Source organism: Gekko japonicus, unplaced genomic scaffold, assembly GCF_001447785.1.
Source record: "Gekko japonicus isolate JY-2015 unplaced genomic scaffold, Gekko_japonicus_V1.1 scaffold297, whole genome shotgun sequence".
NCBI lineage: Eukaryota > Metazoa > Chordata > Lepidosauria > Squamata > Gekkonidae > Gekko > Gekko japonicus.
This window is the reverse complement of record NW_015162486.1, coordinates 937,810-955,574: the sequence shown is the minus strand read 5'-3', so window position 1 is coordinate 955,574 and position 17,765 is coordinate 937,810. Positions and strand designations below refer to the sequence as shown.

At 45.6% G+C, this 17,765-nt stretch overlaps 1 protein-coding gene across 1 annotated transcript in view; it reads right to left on the bottom strand.

Annotated features, from left to right (window-relative positions):
* RBM19 (RNA binding motif protein 19) overlaps positions 1–17,765 on the bottom strand; it is a 122,184-nt gene that overhangs the window by 101,784 nt on the left and 2,635 nt on the right. Inside the window, exons 3-14 of the mRNA XM_015405929.1 lie at positions 15,874–15,985; positions 15,646–15,713; positions 14,715–14,931; positions 12,479–12,753; positions 10,994–11,074; positions 9,548–9,626; positions 9,146–9,217; positions 7,601–7,801; positions 6,829–6,959; positions 4,960–5,081; positions 2,361–2,457; positions 1,281–1,391 (exon numbers count right to left, since the gene is read on the bottom strand). Coding sequence (XP_015261415.1) covers positions 1,281–1,391; positions 2,361–2,457; positions 4,960–5,081; positions 6,829–6,959; positions 7,601–7,801; positions 9,146–9,217; positions 9,548–9,626; positions 10,994–11,074; positions 12,479–12,753; positions 14,715–14,931; positions 15,646–15,713; positions 15,874–15,985 — 1,566 coding nt within the window. The remainder of the gene's footprint in view (positions 1–1,280; positions 1,392–2,360; positions 2,458–4,959; positions 5,082–6,828; positions 6,960–7,600; positions 7,802–9,145; positions 9,218–9,547; positions 9,627–10,993; positions 11,075–12,478; positions 12,754–14,714; positions 14,932–15,645; positions 15,714–15,873; positions 15,986–17,765) is intronic.

Sequence of the window (17,765 nt, the reverse complement as noted above, 5' to 3'; positions counted from 1 at the left end):
GGAGAATTCTTCTTGACACTATCATTCATATTATGAACAAGTAAGATTTATTCATTAGGAGATGAATCATCATGTGTGCATTTCAGATGTGATATCGTAAGGTCATCTCTGCAGGGACTATACAACCTATAATTTTGAAGAAGGAACACAGTTGGAGGAGATTGGATTTATACCCCACCCTTCACTCGGAGTCTCAGAGTGGCTTACACCCTCATTTCCCTTCCCCTCCCCACAACAGACACCCTGTGAGGTAGGTGGGGCTGAGAGAGCTCTGAGAGAACTGTCCTTGAGAGAACAGCTCTGACAGAACTATGGCTTGCCCAAGGTCATCCAGCAGCTGCAAGTGGAAAAGTGGGGAATCAAACCCAGTTCTCCCAGATTAGAGTCCGTGCACTTAACCACTACAACAAACTAGCAATTAGTCTATTCTTGCTTCCAGAGCTGAAATCCAGATATTACTAGCTAAAGTCAATGGTTAAAAACATCCAACCCACCTGTCATGATCTGGGCTGTGCCCCCAGAGGCCTACTAGGCCCAGGGAGCCTGGCTAGCAGTAAGGGAGGCTGGGCCTACAAACCCGCCCTGAGCTCGCTTTTGTGGGGAGGGCGGGCTACAAATCAAAATAAATAAATAAATAACCCCCAGAAGACCTTGGGAAGTTTTGGCGGCAATTTTGACTAATAGGGAAGAAGAGGGCTGGGGAATAAAAGAACTGATGCAAGAGGAAAAGCTGTTCTTCTTCCCAGGAATCAGGGGCAGAAGAAAGAGGCTGCTGTGGGAAAGAAACCCTCATCCTGAGGGAAGGGTGAGTAGTCTAAGGCCACTTGAGATAGTGAGTTAGGGACAGTATATTCAGATGTGTTAGGGCATTTGATTTCTTTTCTTTTCACCCACTTACTGATTATTTCTGCACCTTGTTTGTTCGACCTCCTATAAAATAAACCTTTTCCTTGCTGTTTACTGTGCCTGGTCCTCATGCCTATTATTCAGCCAAAAGGGAGGTCTGAAGGTCTTGGGAAGGTGCTCTGGGCCTTCTCAAGGGTTCTTAAATCCAGAGTGGTGACAGCATCAGGTGACACCCCACCTGAGCCGTGACATCACCCATAAGGACTGCAATACCCCCAAAACATTCTATGCATTGGGCTCAACTTACCCCAAAAGAAGTTTAGCGGAAAGCAAATGTGTGTTAACATCTGACTTTCTTGTCTCTCCTTACAGCCTCGTCATAATCAAAGTGCCGTATCATCTGTTCGGATAGCAACAAAGCCCACACTTCTCACCTGGCTGAAAGAATCCAGACTGACTCCATTGTCTAGCAGGAACTGGCGGATGTTCTGGACGAGCTCTGTTTCTCCTAGAGCCACCCTCACTGCCACGCTGCCTTTGCCCTCCTGTTAGGGGAGAAGAAGAGATCATTAAGAGCAACTCCAGTTGTTCTATGCTTTCTAGTACCTGTGCTTCCTAGTACCTGGATGCTGAGGAAATGAGGCAGCTAAGCTTGGAGGGCCACGTCCTCTAAAAGTCTGCATGCAGAAGTTTCCAGACTCAGTCCTTAGCATCTCCAGTTAAAAACATCTCAGGCAGTAGAGCTGAGAAAGATTTTCCCTGCACAAATCCTTTAACTTTTTTTGTTCTAAGGCACTCAGAACTGAACTACATGGACCAATGGCCTTACTTTGCACAAGCCAGCTTTATACATTCATAGGGAAACAGACAACTTGCTTCAACTTTTCAGTTTTGCAAACAGTAGAGCTTAGATTTTTTTGGGCACTGCAGGTAACATACATGGCTCCAATTAAGAGCTCCTGTTCAGCCAAGTAAAGTAAAGTTCTGCCCCCATCTCCTGTTCAGCCAAGTTCTGCCCCCATCTCCTGTTCAGCCAGCTCCTGTTCAGCCAAGTAAAGTAAAGTTCTGCCCCCAAAGAAGAGTGACACACTATCCCTAACCATGCTGCCAGGTAAACAAGCCATGGCATAGCTCAACAAGGACTGAAGTCTTAACCTGAACCCCCAAAAGCAGGGTGAGGTGGGGCAGGAAGAACAGCCTCGGCTTCCCTGTGGATAAGGAAACCATTTCATCAGAGGAAAAATAAAGTCTGTGAAATAAGTGTGGCAAGGAAAGAGTTAAAGGGATGGGGGGGGGAATGCAGAAAGCCAATGGAAGAACAAGAAAGGCATTGCAGCTGCCCAACGAAAGGCCTGTAGCTCTAAGTAGCCAACCACAGTGTCCTGGAGGAGAATGACAAATCCTTGGCCCCCCCCATTTGTCTATTTCCCCATTGCAGAAATCTTCACACCATGTGAAGGTTGGAGCACCCTTTCCATTTGTAGAAGCATTGTAAAATAATTACGTCAACTCACGTGATCCAACACTTGGCTCTTGGTGGAGTTATATTTTTGTGCAACAACATCTGCCACAGCATTTGTCCCCATGAACAGCGTGTTCCAGTTGTGAGAACTAGTTAGAGGAGAAGGGGAAAAAAATTACCTACATTGATCTGGGTGCACCATGAGAGATAGAAAGCCCCCCAGTGCAAATCTAGCCTCTGGCATATACTTGCTGGAAAGCCACCGGTAAACAACTAATGTTCAGATGCAGCCTTCTGTCTGCAACAAGGGGTTAATAATACTGATCTACATTACAGAGTTCTTCTGCATTTTTAAAAAGCGACATGAATCAGAAGTTATCACTATGATCCTCATTACCCTTAATAATCTCAACAGTCAGAATACAAGGACTGCTCCTTGGGAGGGGGCAGTCTGGCACTTTTGGTCAGAGCTCCTGCCTGAAATGGTGAAGTGTTACCATGAGAGTTGTATATAACCTCAATCCTTGACATTTTGTGGTAGGCCTCACCTCCTGCGGCGGCCATTTTGTGACTGTGCCCACCGCCCTCTGTCAGAATTCCTCTAAGCTGTGAAGTCTTGTGAGCAAAAATTCTACTTTGTGAGCTACTGGCATTAAAGTTGTGAGTGAGCAATTTGGCTACTGCATCAATTATTTTGCTCTGGAGCCATCCTTCCTGAGCTAAGACAAAAATGTGTGAGCTGAAGGCTAGAAAACTGAGATAGCTCATACTAACTCAGCTTAGAGGGAATACCGGTACCAAGATATAAGACTACAAGAAGCGGTGACCTGCGATACTCACGTGGGGGGGGGAAGAGCTCCACACAGAGGAGGAAGCTGCCGCAGGTAAGCCTTCTCCCCTTCTCAGCCCCGACGGTGAGGGCCGTGCGGCTCCGACTCCCCCCCCCCAAAGCAGCGGCGGCGAGGCAGTTCTCAGAGCGTTCCCTGCGCATGCACAGGGAACGCTCTTTTACTTTGGGGGGGATTTAAGTATCCCCCCTATATTTTTTTTCAACTTTTCAGATTTTTCTGCACATGTGGGGATTGTTCCAAATGTGCAGGAAAATCTCTTTGCCCCCTAGGTGCCCCCGATGTGCGGATTTAGATATCCGCACGCAGGGGGCACCTTGGCTATTAGATATATAGATAACAAGATATTAGAATATGTGAACCATTGAGGTGATGCAGCGGGGCCTTTCTTAAGATGCAAACAACGAACAACTGCACTTTTGTAGTATCTCATGGAGGTGAACCTCCAAGTTCCTGGGGGAAACTTCACATTTGTCACCTATAGTATACACAGCTATCTGGAAATCTGAAACTTTGTTTGGGGGGAAGAGGGGAAGAGGTTTTCCTCCTGCCTGTTCTGAATTACAAGCCTGGAATAATGGATCAAAATATTTTTGTTAGTAACTTAGGGAACCCCAAGGGGAAAAAACAACAACATTGCAGAGTGAGTTCTTGATCTACACCCTTCTAAATGCACATCAGCTTTTCTGGGTAAGGGGAGAGGGAAATAAACTTTCTCTCTCTCTATATATATATATATTGGGTTTCTATCCCGTCCACCCTGCGAACGGGCTCAGGGCGGCTTACATTTAAAGGCACTATGTGCCAGAGTACATAAAACCTATAAAAGCAGATAAAACAACCATATCATTACAATTAAAGTGCTCAGCATAGAAATGATATCCAATCACATTGACGATGGTATCCTGTAGATGGACACAAGTCCCAATTCAGCTGTATCTGTCTTGTACGTTACTATAGCTCGATCTCCATATAGGGCCAACCAACTACTCTGGTGTTACTAACAATAATAGTTGGTGGTAGTGGTGGGTGGCTCCTAACTAAAAGCCTGGCGGAAGAGCTCCGTCTTGCAGGCCCTGCGGAACTGTACAAGGTCCTGCAGGGCCCTGATCTCTTCCAGGAGCTCATTCCACCAGGTAGGAGCCACCACCGAAAAGGCCCTAGCCCTGGTAGCAGTGAGCCTGGCCTCTTTGGGGCCTGGAATCAGTAGCCGGTGTTGTGCCCCAGATCGTAGTGCTCTCTGGGGTATGTGTGGGAAAAGGCGATCCCTCAGGTATGTCGGACCCTGGCCATAAAGGGCTTTAAAGGTAAGTACCAGCACCTTGAAGCAAACTCGATATGCTATTGGCAGCCAGTAGAGTGCATTCAGTGCAGGCCGGATGTGTTCCCATCTAGGGAGACCCATCAAAAGCCTGGCCGTGGCATTCTGCACTAGCTGCAGCTTCCGGATTTGTGACAAGGGCAGATGTAGAGAGTGTTACAGTAGTCCAAGCTCAAGGTGTCCACTGTGGATCACTGTAGCCATGTCATCGCAGTCGAGGAAGGGAACCAACTGCCGAATCAGCTGGAGGTGGTAAAAGGCCGACTGCTGCTGACAGGTCTAACAACAACAGTGCTGCCAAACCGCCCCGATCCAGATGCCTCCGGAGGTCGTCCGTAAGGGCGACCAGTGCTGTCTCCGTCTCGTGTCCCGAGTGAAAGCCGGACTGGAAAGGGAAGCCCTGCAACTGTATCACCACCGCCCTCTCAATTAATTTGCCCAAATAGGGCAAATTGGAAACCGGCCTTTCTTCTCATACAAACCTGGAACTGTTGGCTTTGTCCTTGGACTCCTTTTGCTTCTTGTAGGAAGAGGATCCTACTGCATCAGCACTCTCCCCTTCATCCTTCTTAATAGTGGAGGGCAAGACATGCAACATTCGGCCCTACGAGGCAAGGAGAACCCTGAATTCACCACAGAAAACTGAAAGCAATGCAAAGGACGCTACTTGAGAATGCCTGTAAGAGTGCGAAGGCAAAGGGAAGGGCAATCTGACCTCAGCTGCCATCCACAAGAGCAGGAGGCATCGAGAAGCGGCACGGTTTTCATCCAAGCAAGAAAAGGTCATCCTGGTTCCAACTGGATGAAAATGCCTGCCGACACATTCTTCTCAGATATGTCAAACGTTATCTCCCTTAATAGGAGATAAGAACATAAGAGACGCCAATGTTGGATCAGGCCAAAGGCCCATCCAGTCCAACACTCTGTGTCACACAGTGGCCAGAAATACCAGTGCCATCAGGAGGTCCAGCAGTGGGGCCAGGACATTAGAAGCCCTCCCACTGTTGACCCCCCCCCCAAGCACCAAGAAGACAGAGCATCACTTGCCCCAGAGCCCCTAGCTATACCTTGTGGCTAATAGCCACTGATGGACCTCTGCTCCATATGCTTATCTAATTCCCTCTTGAAGCCATCCATGCTTGTAGCCGCCGCCACCTCCTGTGGCAGTGAATTCCATGTGTTAATCACTCTTTGGGTGAAGAAGTACTTCCTTTTATCCGTTCTAACCCGACCGCTCTGCAGTTTCATGGAGTGCCCACGAGTTCTTGTATTGTGAGAAAGGGAGAAAAGTACCTCTTTCTTTACCTGCTCTTTCCCATGCATAATCTTATAAACCTCGATCATGTCACCCCTCAGTCGTCTTTTCTCCAAGCTAAAGAGCCCTAAGCGCTTTAACCTTTCCTCATAGGGAAAGTGTTCCAACCCTTTTATCATTCGAGTTGCCCTTTTCTGCCCTTAGCGGGGGCCCTCATGGGGCTCGGCAGTGGAGCTGCAAGGCCGGCGGTGGCGGCCGGGACCGTTGGGGACGGGGTGTGTGGCCTTATGACACACTTCCGGTGATGTCAGGGGGTGTGGCATATGCTAATGAGTTATGCTAATGAGTTCCCCTAGCTCTTTTTCTACAAAACGACCCCTGTGTAAGAGTGCGAAGGCAAAGGGAAGGGCAATCTGACCTCAGCTGCCATCCACAAGAGCAGGAGGCATCGAGAAGCGGCACGGTTTTCACCCAAGCAAGAAAAGGTCATCCTGGTTCCAACTGGATGAAAATGCCTTTTGACACATTCTTCTCAGATTTGTCAAACGTTATCTCCCTTCCTTCTCCTTCCGTCCCACTCTCCTCCCATTTTGTGTTTTTGCCTTCTAGCTTATAAGCCTGAGGACAGGGCCCGGATCCCTTTGATTTATGTATAACAGCTGGTGCCATAACAGTGTATTGAATTTTAGCTGACTGGAGCTGCTTTAGTAGATCAAATTTTGTCTGAAAAGCAAGATGAAAATAGCAATAAACATTGGCCCCTCAACTAATCCATCAAATTTAGGTCCAACTTCCAGACTTACTTTACCTTCCAAGCCCCCTTTCCTTTTTCTAAAAAAAAAAAGGAAAGAAAAACAAGTTTCTAGTCGTTTTGATGGGGAAAGATACTACTAAAACTCTGTAAGTGATGCTTACAGAAGTTTCAAAAGTGGGATAGGGGGTATTAAGTTTTCCAGTGATTGGGGGGGGGGATGTGTAAATTGCTCTGTATAATTTAGTTGGGTTGCAGGGTTTTTTTTTAAGCAGGAGCACACAAAACACTGCTCTCACCCCATTGACAGTATGAATTTTCACATCTTAAGACGATCAGCTGTACCTGGAAAACCTGTCCATCCACTTCTGCGAAGGCCTTAACAGCATGCTCCGGGAACATGAAGGTGACAAAGGCAAATCCTTTCGGCTTCTTGGTCAGACTGTCAATGGGGAACTGGATCTCAGAGAGAGGCCCTGCGGAGAAACATGTTTATCTTATAGGAAAAGCCTGCATGTTCAGAATGCAAACACACAGGGCAACCTAGAAGAAAGTTCTAAGGTTATGGCTGAGAAAATGAACAAAAGCAACCCTGCAGGATAGTGGCAACCCAGGAGCCCCCGAACAGCCCACAATGGCAGTCCCAGCCCCCACCGTTTCTCCCTAGCATCTTGTATTAGCAGGTATACTGCCACTGATCATGGAGATTTCATTGATTTATTGAGGCTAACTGATCACCATATCCATGAATCTGCTGACAAAATGTGTCAAATTGACATCACAGAAGTCATAGGATTATATTGTACCTGGCTGCCAATCTGAGCAACCAAATCTGGCTTTCACTCATACATTCAGGCTCATTTAGTATCTTGTATCAGAGACTGCTAGTGAGTGTCCAAGAGCAAACTGGAGTTTGAAAGACAGACACCTTCAGAGGATTTCTCTAAACCAGAAGCCCACCACCATGTTGCCTGTGCTTGTCGCAGAGGCCCACCGGGGGTTTCTATGAGGGCTAATGTTCTTCTTAGTGCCCAGGATCCATACAGATTTCACTGCAGAAATGATTACTGTTTTCATGGAAGGAAAAGAACAGAGTAAAGCTACGTCAATGATATACCATGTTTGGAAAATGTTCCTTCCAAGTCCTCCTCGGGGCTAGTGGAGGGAAGGTTTCTCACAAACAGCCTTCCCGATTCCGACAGATCTTCTTCTTCCTCATTGTCCTTCTTCGTCCTTTGCCAAACCTGGCCCTGGCCCTTCGAGGACACTTTCATCTTTGTGCCACTCTGTTCAGGAAACACCTCGATGTACCGTCCACCTGTCCAAGACAGCACAGGGGGAAGAAGACAGAGCACGAGAGGCTGCTGTTATTTATTTCATGGGGCTGCAACAAGCTTGTGAGGTAGGATTATGAAGAGCGGGAGATTAATTGTCTTAAAGTTATCCCATCCACTGAGGTTCATGGTAAAGGAGGGATCTGAATCTAAGTCTCCCCAGTCCTAGTTTAACACTCTACTATACCACATAGTCTAAGCCCTTTCAAACCTACTCAATATTTGCCATGAATAGTGGAGAAACCTTGAGCTGCTGTGGATGAGTGGGTGTGATGTCTCCCGGGCACCCCTCCCCCATCCTTTAGAGGCCCACTTAGAAGACGAATGTAAGCCAGTTAATTTCCCCTCACGTTATGGATGTTTAAACTTTATATGTCCTTCTGGTTCCCCAAGTACTATCCCTACCATTCTTCATCACAGGAGGGGCCTCACCTTCCCCAGGAGGACAGGATGGAATGTTCCTCTTTGGCCAAACCAAAAACCCCCACAAAAAACCAACACCTCAAACACCAAAATCTAAGTCTCCCCAGTCCTAGTTTAACACTCTACTATACCACATAGTCTAAGCCCTTTCAAACCTACTCAATATTTGCCATGAATAGTGGAGAAACCTTGAGCTGCTGTGGATGAGTGGGTGTGATGTCTCCCGGGCACCCCTCCCCCATCCTTTAGAGGCCCACTTAGAAGACGAATGTAAGCCAGTTAATTTCCCCTCACGTTATGGATGTTTAAACTTTATATGTCCTTCTGGTTCCCCAAGTACTATCCCTACCATTCTTCATCACAGGAGGGGCCTCACTTTCCCCAGGAGGACAGGATGGAATGTTTCTTTTTGGCCAAACCAAAACCCCCCACAAAAAAACCAAAACCTCAAACACCAAGATAATAACTGACAACATGCATCTTTAAAAATGTATGTTTGCTCCAACAGGACCACACAAATCCCATTCTATTTAAACACCCACACAAAATATAAACCAGATTTTCAATTAAAAATAGCCATTCTCAGCACTGAGTTCAGCACTCTCTGTTTACAGATATTAAAAGGAAAGAAGAGGGCTAATGCAATGAAAGTGTCAAACAGGTGTGGCAATAAACACACACTCCTCAAGAAGCTGCAGCCAGTCCCAGACTCTTAAGAGGCACGGCTGTATGGCGCACACATTTGCACCCAGACATTTCTTGCACTCACAATGTACATATTCAGGAGAGCACCTGAACATCTTAAATATATAATCCCGCCCCCAAAGCAGTAAAGCATGGAGAGTCTCAAAGACTACAGAGTTCCAAAGACTCTCCTGCTGTCCCCTTTCAAGATAGAAACATACCCATGTATTCGTGATTTCGTTTCAAGGCTTTCTGTACTTCTTCGTCACTACTGAAGTCAACAAAGACATAACCTGAAAGAAAATCAGGGGCACCACACTAAGATCCAGTCAGGCCTCAGAACATTAAATCAGATACATTTAAGAACAAGCTAACAATGGGAACAAGTTCTTTCCATATTGAGCATCTATTCCATTTCTTTGTTTAGTGTTTTATCAAGAAAATGACACAGGGTGGGGGGAGCACATAACAAGAGGTTTATAAAATTACAGATGGTTTGGAGAAGGTGAAGAGACAGAAATCTCCACCAAAATCCTGGCTAACTAGCCAAGACTCCTGAGCAAGTAGACGTGCAATGACAGAATACATTGAAACACCCCTCCCAATGCAATTGTCCAATTTACCTGTCTTATTTCCGTGGGCATTTCTTGCAATCCTGATTGCCACTGGCCGAAGAGGCAGGAGAAACTCCCTCACATTTTGCTGTGAACAGCAGAACATCAAGATGGTTAACCTGAAAGGTATCAAGGAGTCTGTCTTCTGGTCCACCCCAAGACAGTCTTCTGGTATTACAGATGGAAAGGCTAAAATTCCAGCTGTGACACAGCCAACTTGGCCCAGTTCCTTACACACAAGTTTTTCCCAGTGAATTTTCATTCTCCCAGCTGAGCCACTGGCCTTGGGAATGCCTTTTATTTTGCAATGTGCCCTACCTTTAGTGCTTTCAGAAGGCAGGAGTTCCACGTGTGAGTGTTGTGTGTGTGTTAAGTGCTGTCAAGTCGCTTCTGACAAAAAATATGAAACCTTGGCAAGAAAGAGGGAGGGGTGAGGCCATCCTGACTGCTTAGGCTAGCATAGGGGAGGGGTTAAAGTGTCAGATTAAGGTAAAGGAGACCCGGGTTCAAATCTCCATTCCGCCATGAAGTTCACTGAGTGTCCCCGGCTCAGTTGCTCTTTTTTGGCTTAACCTACCCCGCAAGGCTGTTGTGAGAATAAAATGGATGTGAGGTGAGAGCCCTGGGCTCCTCAGAGGAAGGGGGCAATACAAACGCGATAGATAGGCTAAAGTTTCATTAGATGTACTGATTTTATTACAGGAATCATTTCATTTGGAACTACCATGGCAGAAAATAATGCAGCTCCAGGGCCCAGGCACCAGGGGTTTCACAGAGAAAACACCAGCTCCCAAGGCAATATAAAAAAATGTAGTAATGAAGGCCTTGTTTGATGGGAGGCCTGACAGGCCTTTTTTAGTTACTGTAGTACACAGTCCTAAGTGGAACTTCTTCTCTTCACATGAATGGGTGTGTCATCTGGAATATTCTACTTAGAACTGGGTTGTTGGTAGTTAGGAGTCCAGCCCTTGTTAAGTCTAGGTTGTTCCCTGCCTTGCTGTTCTGTACATTAAAGAAGGGTTCGAAGACATCTTGCCTGCTGCATGTCTCCGGCCTTAGGGCAGACCATTTACCCACCTGCACAGTGGGTACACTTTACGGAGGAGACAAACACCACAACATGATCTTAAAGATGACAGACTCTGTGAGAAGCTTCAGTTTCATCCCATCTGCTTACACATCGTTGTCCTTCAAGTGGTAAAGATATGAACCTGCCCATGCATTCTGACGGACATCTGGGGCCCTGGCCAGTAAGCCTGTCTTCAGAAGTGGTGACCAAGGATAGGATCCTTTTTGTAGCACCATCCCACACAAGACATGTCCACTCAATAGCTATGGCTTTCACCGTTTAGACATCAAGCGGTTTAGTTTTCCAGAATTTCCCAGTGGGTATGAACCCAGTGCATATGCACACGTCATCTAAGTCCTGGATCAGTGACTGGAAAAGTCCCTTACCTCCGTGACGTTGAATGGGGCACCACGCAGCTTCACTGTGTATGGTGTGGTAGGTGCATTCGCACTCCCTGGGGCTTTGTCCTGTGGAAATGTGCGTAGTTGGTTACCAAAAAAATCTGAGAAATACTTTCCACATCAAGTAGTGTCCACTGGATTTTTTCTAATGTTTTTAGACCAAGTACCTAGATCAGCCCACAGGTCCACCTAATGTAGTATCCCCCTTCTGGGCAGCCAATCAGATGCTTCCAGGAAGCCCACGAGCAAGCCATGAAGCCAGCAGTAACAGTTTTTGGCAACATGCTGCCTCCGAACATAAGGGATTCCATGTAGCTATGGTGGTTAGTGCTGAACCAGATGGATCAGTGGTCAGACTCAATAGAAAGACGTCAGATGGTTTATTGCAACAGAGCACAAACGCAGGTTCCACACTCAGTTTTCAATAGTTATATTCATCTCAGGCAGAAAGACTGGTGCAAAAGACATTTGCCTGAGAGCCGCAGCTAGCAGACAGTACCGGGACCAACAATCTGATTGGGCATAAAGCCACATGTGAGAGAAAGGAAAAAAAATGAGGCCTTCAAGCAAAGACTCAAGGAGTCATCACAACAGTCCAAGTGCCTTCTCCTACATACTCTGGAAGGCCAGCAGGTGAAATCTTGCTTAGTGCTCTTTTGCCAACTGACCATACACTGGCTGGGACACAGTGCAGGGCCTTTTCAGTAGTGGTCCTTGATGTGAAGGACCTGCTTCCTATGGAGATCTGCCAGGTTCTCTACTGCCCCCTGCTCCTAGAACCCTCCCACATTCTTCTTCCCCTTTCAAATCCAGTTCAAAAACATTCCCAACTCCCATCAAGTTCAGACTTTTAATTCTGGAGAGAGCTTTTCACTACTAAGACAGAATTTCATGGTCGTGTTCATCTCTGCTAAAAACAAACAAACCCTCCAGTACTTTTAGGTGGAAAAGCAAGGAGAAAGGGAAAGACAGCATGGTATTAGTGGTCAGAGTGTCAGGCTCAGGTTCAAATCCTCACTTACGGTGAAATTTATTGGGTGACTTTGGGCAAGTCAGTCTCTCAGCCTGTCCTACCTCACAGGGCTACTGCAGGATAAAATGGGGGAGAGGAAGAGAAAAACACAACAGAGCAATTTCATAACACCACTTGGTATTTATATAGTGTCTTAAGTGTTCAAAATGTTTGTGGAAACCCTTACAGCAGCCTTGTGAAGTAGGTGTCCTTTACAATAAAATGGGGAGGGGGCAGAGCTTGAGGCCAAGAGAGTGGCATGCCTAAGGTCGTCTAGTGAGTTGTGTGTCAGAAGCGAGATTCAAGTGGGGGACATTACAGGTGCATACAGGGAATCCGAATGACCTGGGCTGGGTCCTGGTGCAGTTGTGTTTGGGTGCACCTTCAGAATGGAAAAGTTCACCAAGTCAAACCCACACACTCTGCAGGACTGTGGGTTTGGTTCGGTTGTGGCATACCTGGGCTATGGCTTTTAATTTCTTCTTCTCTACTTCCTGGCCTTTGACCTTTTCACCCTTTGCTGCAAGACCAGAATCAGCAGTTTTCTTGTGACTAAGCAGCTCCTCCTCCTTCCTTCCCTCTTCAGACTCCTCACTGTCCATGTCGTCAGCCTCCCCCTCCTCTTCAGATGAAGTCACAATGTCATGGTCATCCTTTACCACTTTAGACTTCAGGTAATCCATGTCTGAGAGCTCTTTGCAAGCTGCTGCCTTTGCTTTGGAGTCCTTCTTTTCTGCATGTTGGGGAAAGAACAGACACTCTCCAGCTATGTGGGAACCTTCTACTGGGGCTAGAAAATAACCAAAAAGCTAACATGAAACCAAACAAGGATTCAGCTCTAAGGGGGAGGGGAAAGAACATACCCAAAGCCATACAACAGGGCAGTGACGGAGCTAAAAAGGGGGGGGGGATCTTCCACAATAACATTAGTAAAAGCAGAGGGGAAGCTGCATACAGATGTAAAAAGTATAAATTGCTCAGGGTCCCACATAATGGGATTGGGATGTAATAAGTGCCAGATTCATGGAGGAGGGGTCCATCAGTAGCTACTATCTACAGTGACTACAGGGCACTTCCACATCCAGAGGTGGTAAACCTCTGGAAACCAGTGCTGCGGGGGACAAGCCTGTTTGTTGGCCCTCCAGGACAACTAGATGACTGCTGTGTGAAACAGAATACTGGTCTAGATGGATCACTAATCTGATCCAAAAGTGTACCTGTAATGTTTTTATGAAGGCCAGTCAGTTATGACATACAGAGCTGCCAAAAGGGGTATGTTCTGAGCACTTAAAATATATTCAGATCCAGAGTGCAGCATTTATTATACAGATCATACAAATTTGCAGGTATTTTCTTACTGACATTTTATTTTTCTGTCAGGGCTGCGGAGAATTCTGCAGAGTACTGTAGTCCTTCCCACCCACCCCATCAATGAAAATCTTACTTAGGTTGCAATCATATGCATAGTTACCTGGGAGGGAGGCCCAATAATTAAACAGAACTTGCTCCTGGGTAAATATGCATAGTTATTCCTCTCTCTTTGATTTTACCAAGTTCTCCCATGCACTTTTGAATCTACTTTGGAAGCCACAAAAAAAGCAAAAACTTGCTTTTTCAACCACAGGGCAGAATGAGGTCTCTAGAATATTGAAACAGCACCAGTTATTAGATTCCATGCTAGCATGGATGTGATCACAGAGTAGTTATCGTTTAATGGCTGTGTACTTGTTTTGCATGCAGAAGATTCAATCCGTGGGACTGCCTGTTAAAGCTCTCAAGTAGCAGGGGCTGGGGAAAACATGAGCTAGTGAGATGAAGGGGTTAGAGTGTCAGATTAGGGTCTGGGGGACCCACATTCAAATCCCTGTTCTGCCGTGAAAGCTTGCTGGTTGACCTTTGGCCAATCACATGCTTTTGGACTAACTTACCTCACAGGACTACTGTGTGGATAAAATGGAGGCGAGAAGAATGAAGTAAGGCTTTTTGGGATCCCGTAAGTGAGAAAGGTGGGGTGTGAATGAAGTCAGTAAATTAATGCCTGTACCTGAGAGCCTCTAACTATTAGTATAGTTTGGTGTAGTGGTTAAGTGTGTGGACTCTAATCTGGAAGAACCAGGTTTGATTCCCCACTCCTCCACATGCAGCTGCTGGTGTGATCTTGGGACAGTTACAAGTTCTTTCAGAGCTGTTCTCTCAAGGGCAATTCTCGAAAGAGCTCTCTCAGCTCCACCTACCTCACAGGATGTCTGTTGTGGGGAGGGGAAGGGAAAGGAGTTTGTGAGCCGCTCTGAGACTCCAAGTGAAGGGTGGGGTATAAATCCAATCTCTGCTTTTCTTCTTCATAGACAATAGTGAACTTAATGGACCAAAGTTTCATGCAATGTAAGGCATCTACATATGTCTGGTTTCTAAAACTTCAGTAATCAGTAAACAGATGTCGTGTCTTTGACACAGGTTTTTCCAGTTCACCTTAGCTACACATTTTCTGCACCATCACCAAGTTGTCCCTTCACATCCATCTCAGTCTTGCCTAATGTTGACTGTAGGGTCCCTGGGGCAGAGACCACAAAAACAGAAGCATTCATTCCCCTCCCCCCCGCCGCCGCCCTTTCCTGGTCCATCCAATGAGATACTGATCTTCCTGTCTTCTCCATCAATAAATGTACTTACCACATCAGAAACTATGCCACTTACTTTGGGTAGCTTCAGTATCTTGTTCCTCCAGTCCAAACTCAGCTTCCTCTTCACTGAGGCTTTCAGACTCATCAGAATCAAAGTTCAAATAATCATCTGTTGGCTTCACTTTGCTTTTCTTGAGCTCCTCCTTTTTTGTATCATTGGACCAAGTGGCCACCTGGGACCGTTTCTGATGCACTGCAAGAAAATCTTGAAATTCTTCTTCTCCTTCCAGCTGTCAGGGGGGAAAAAACCCATCAAGGCATGTTGCAAACTTATCTGAGTGGCTGTTCACCCGAAGAGCATATGTTCTGCACACAGAAAAGCCAAGGTTTAATCCTTGACATTCCTGATCAACACAAGATCTCAGGTGGAAGGCTGAGAAAGATCCTGAAAGATGCCCTCCACCTGGAATCTTTCGCCAACATTTAGAGGCCAGTTGCCATTATTCAGTGACTCCGCACATGGCCAGAAGTCCTCATGACTTCCACTATGGAGCTAGCATTCAAAAAAGGTTTTGAAACCACATGTAGGCAGATTAAGACCTGGGCATGCTGCTTATCCATGAACAAATCACATCCCGTGGATTGTTTTTTCAAGGCACAAACTATAATTTCTCATTTGCATAGTGGGAAAACATGTCCCAAGGAGGCCTACTGTGCCCCTTTCCAAGTTTGGGAGCGTCTGCAAGCTGAAGGCACCATCTTGGAAATTGAGGGCCCTGTGGCTGCAGTGCTGTATGCTCTCCCTTGGAGCAATTCAGAAAACCCACATAAGAGAGAAGGGAACCATAAGAAGGCTGCAGATTTTCAATAACCCTAAATCCCCAGTTCCACCATTACAAAGGGTACTAATCAGTACACCTCTTCAGCATTGCCCTCTTCCAAATCAGACACCCTTGTCCCCTTTTGGACAATTTCCACCCTTCTTAAAAAAGGCCTAGACTTGCCTCTTCTAACTGTCCTGTTGTCTCCTTCTTCTTCTTCTTCTTCTTTTTACCCTGAAAAAAAATGCCAACTTGCAGTAAGATGACAGGTGAGACTAGTGCTTATTAACTCTGTGTCTGAGAACTCAAGAAAAGAAGGGACACAGTAATTTAAAAAATAGAATGTGAGGGGGTACTTGTTACACAAAAGGAAATACAATGTTATTCTTACCTGATTTGCTTCTGTATGACCTGAAGTCTTTGTGAGATTCTTGGGAGTTTCTTTCAAGCCTGAAGGTTTTGCGGAGTGTTTGCTCCAAGCTCTAGGCTTCAGTGGATCCCCAAAAGACTTACATAATTCAACCTGCCAAAAAAAAATCAGAGCTAGAACTGTACTGCTGTGGATAAAGGTCCCTCTGAGAACTCCTCTGACCTCGATAGCTCAGGCTATAGTCCGATCTCATCATATCTTGGAAGCTAAGCCAGGTTGGCCCTGGTCAATATTTAGATGGGAGACCACCAAGAAAGTCCAGGGTCACTACGCAAAGGCAGGCAATGGCAAACCACATCTGACCGTCTCTTGCCTTGAATACCTACAGGGTTGCCATAAATAAGCTGTGACTTGACAACATTCATTGTAATTGCTTTCTTCTGTTTTAGTCTTAAATTCAGAGTTTTCATGCTTCTTCCAGACTTTCAAACTTAAGACTCTCATAAATAAAAGACAAGAAAACAACATATATGTCAAATCTAAGACAGCACAATAAATGAAGCACATACAAAAACACAGATTAGGCACCAATGCACAACATGAACTAGATTAACATTTCCCCAATCAGCTATTTGAAAAATTAGTAAACATGCCTACTTTTCTCCAGAATGGTTAATACAGTCACATGTTTAAAAACTGACTCCTTTAAGCAGATTTTTTATTACACTTGTCACTAAAATTTCCTTCCCACTTTATCTTGCCTGCCACCAGGCACTCCATTTAAAACACAAGGAAAATATTTTGCATAACTTCACACTGTGGAAACCAGAGTAAAAGACTATAACTGCTAATTTAACATTCCAATTTGCAACGTGATTTGGGATATTTACTGAGATTGTGCTCACTACAATTTGGTGAAGAGGTTCATTGTTAGTCCCAAACTACACGATGACAAATAAAGCATCTGTTAGGTCATAATTCAGTGGCAGGATTTGAATCTAAGCCTCAAGGTTCCAAGGCTAATTGATTCACCATTAGTCTGCAGTGACCCTCATCAACAATCATCTCAGCCCTTCTCTGTCCAGAAATGGTGATTTATTCATTCCTTTAGCCAATAGTTATTAAAATACTAACCTAATATAGGAACAAGAATATACTTGCATTTTCATTAATTTGATCAAAAACAATCATGCAGAGGGGAGAAGCAGAAGAAGTCAGCTGCAGACTTCTTATATGAGTATAGCATTTACTAAATCAGACCAAAGCATCCTGTTTCCTACAATGGCCAACCAGATACCTCAAAAGACCAACTAGCAGGGCACAGAGGCCTAATTTCCCCTGCTGTTCTCTCTCAGAAACTCATATGCAGAGGTCTAATTCCTCCAAACATGCAGGTTCCTTTTAACAATCTTGTTCATAACTGCTTGAGGCACCTATCTTTCATAACCTTTTCTAGTTTTCTTTTAAAGCTCTCAAAGCCACCTTCCATCACTGCACTCTGCACTAATAAGTCCACAAAATTAACTGTACACTTTATATAGAAGTACTTTTTAAAATTTGTTCTGGAATATGAATCTGCCTTATAGTGAGCATATTAAAGTCAGTACTGTTTACTCTGACTGTGGCTGTCCAGGATCTTTGACATCACCAACTACTTGATCCTTTTAAACTGGAGATGCCAGAGACTGGAGACCATGCAGATGCAAAGCAAATGATCTGTCACTGAACCATGGCCCCTCTAGAAGTAATCAAGTTCGCTGGACACATTACATGCTATAACCAGGGCCAGGGCCTTTTCGGTGGCGGGTCCTACCTGGTGGAATGAGCTCCCGGAGGAGATCCGGGCCCTGTGGGACCTTGCGCAGTTCCGCAGGTCTTGTGAAATGGAGCTCTTCCGCCAGGCTTTTGAGTAGGAGCCGCCACCACCATCACA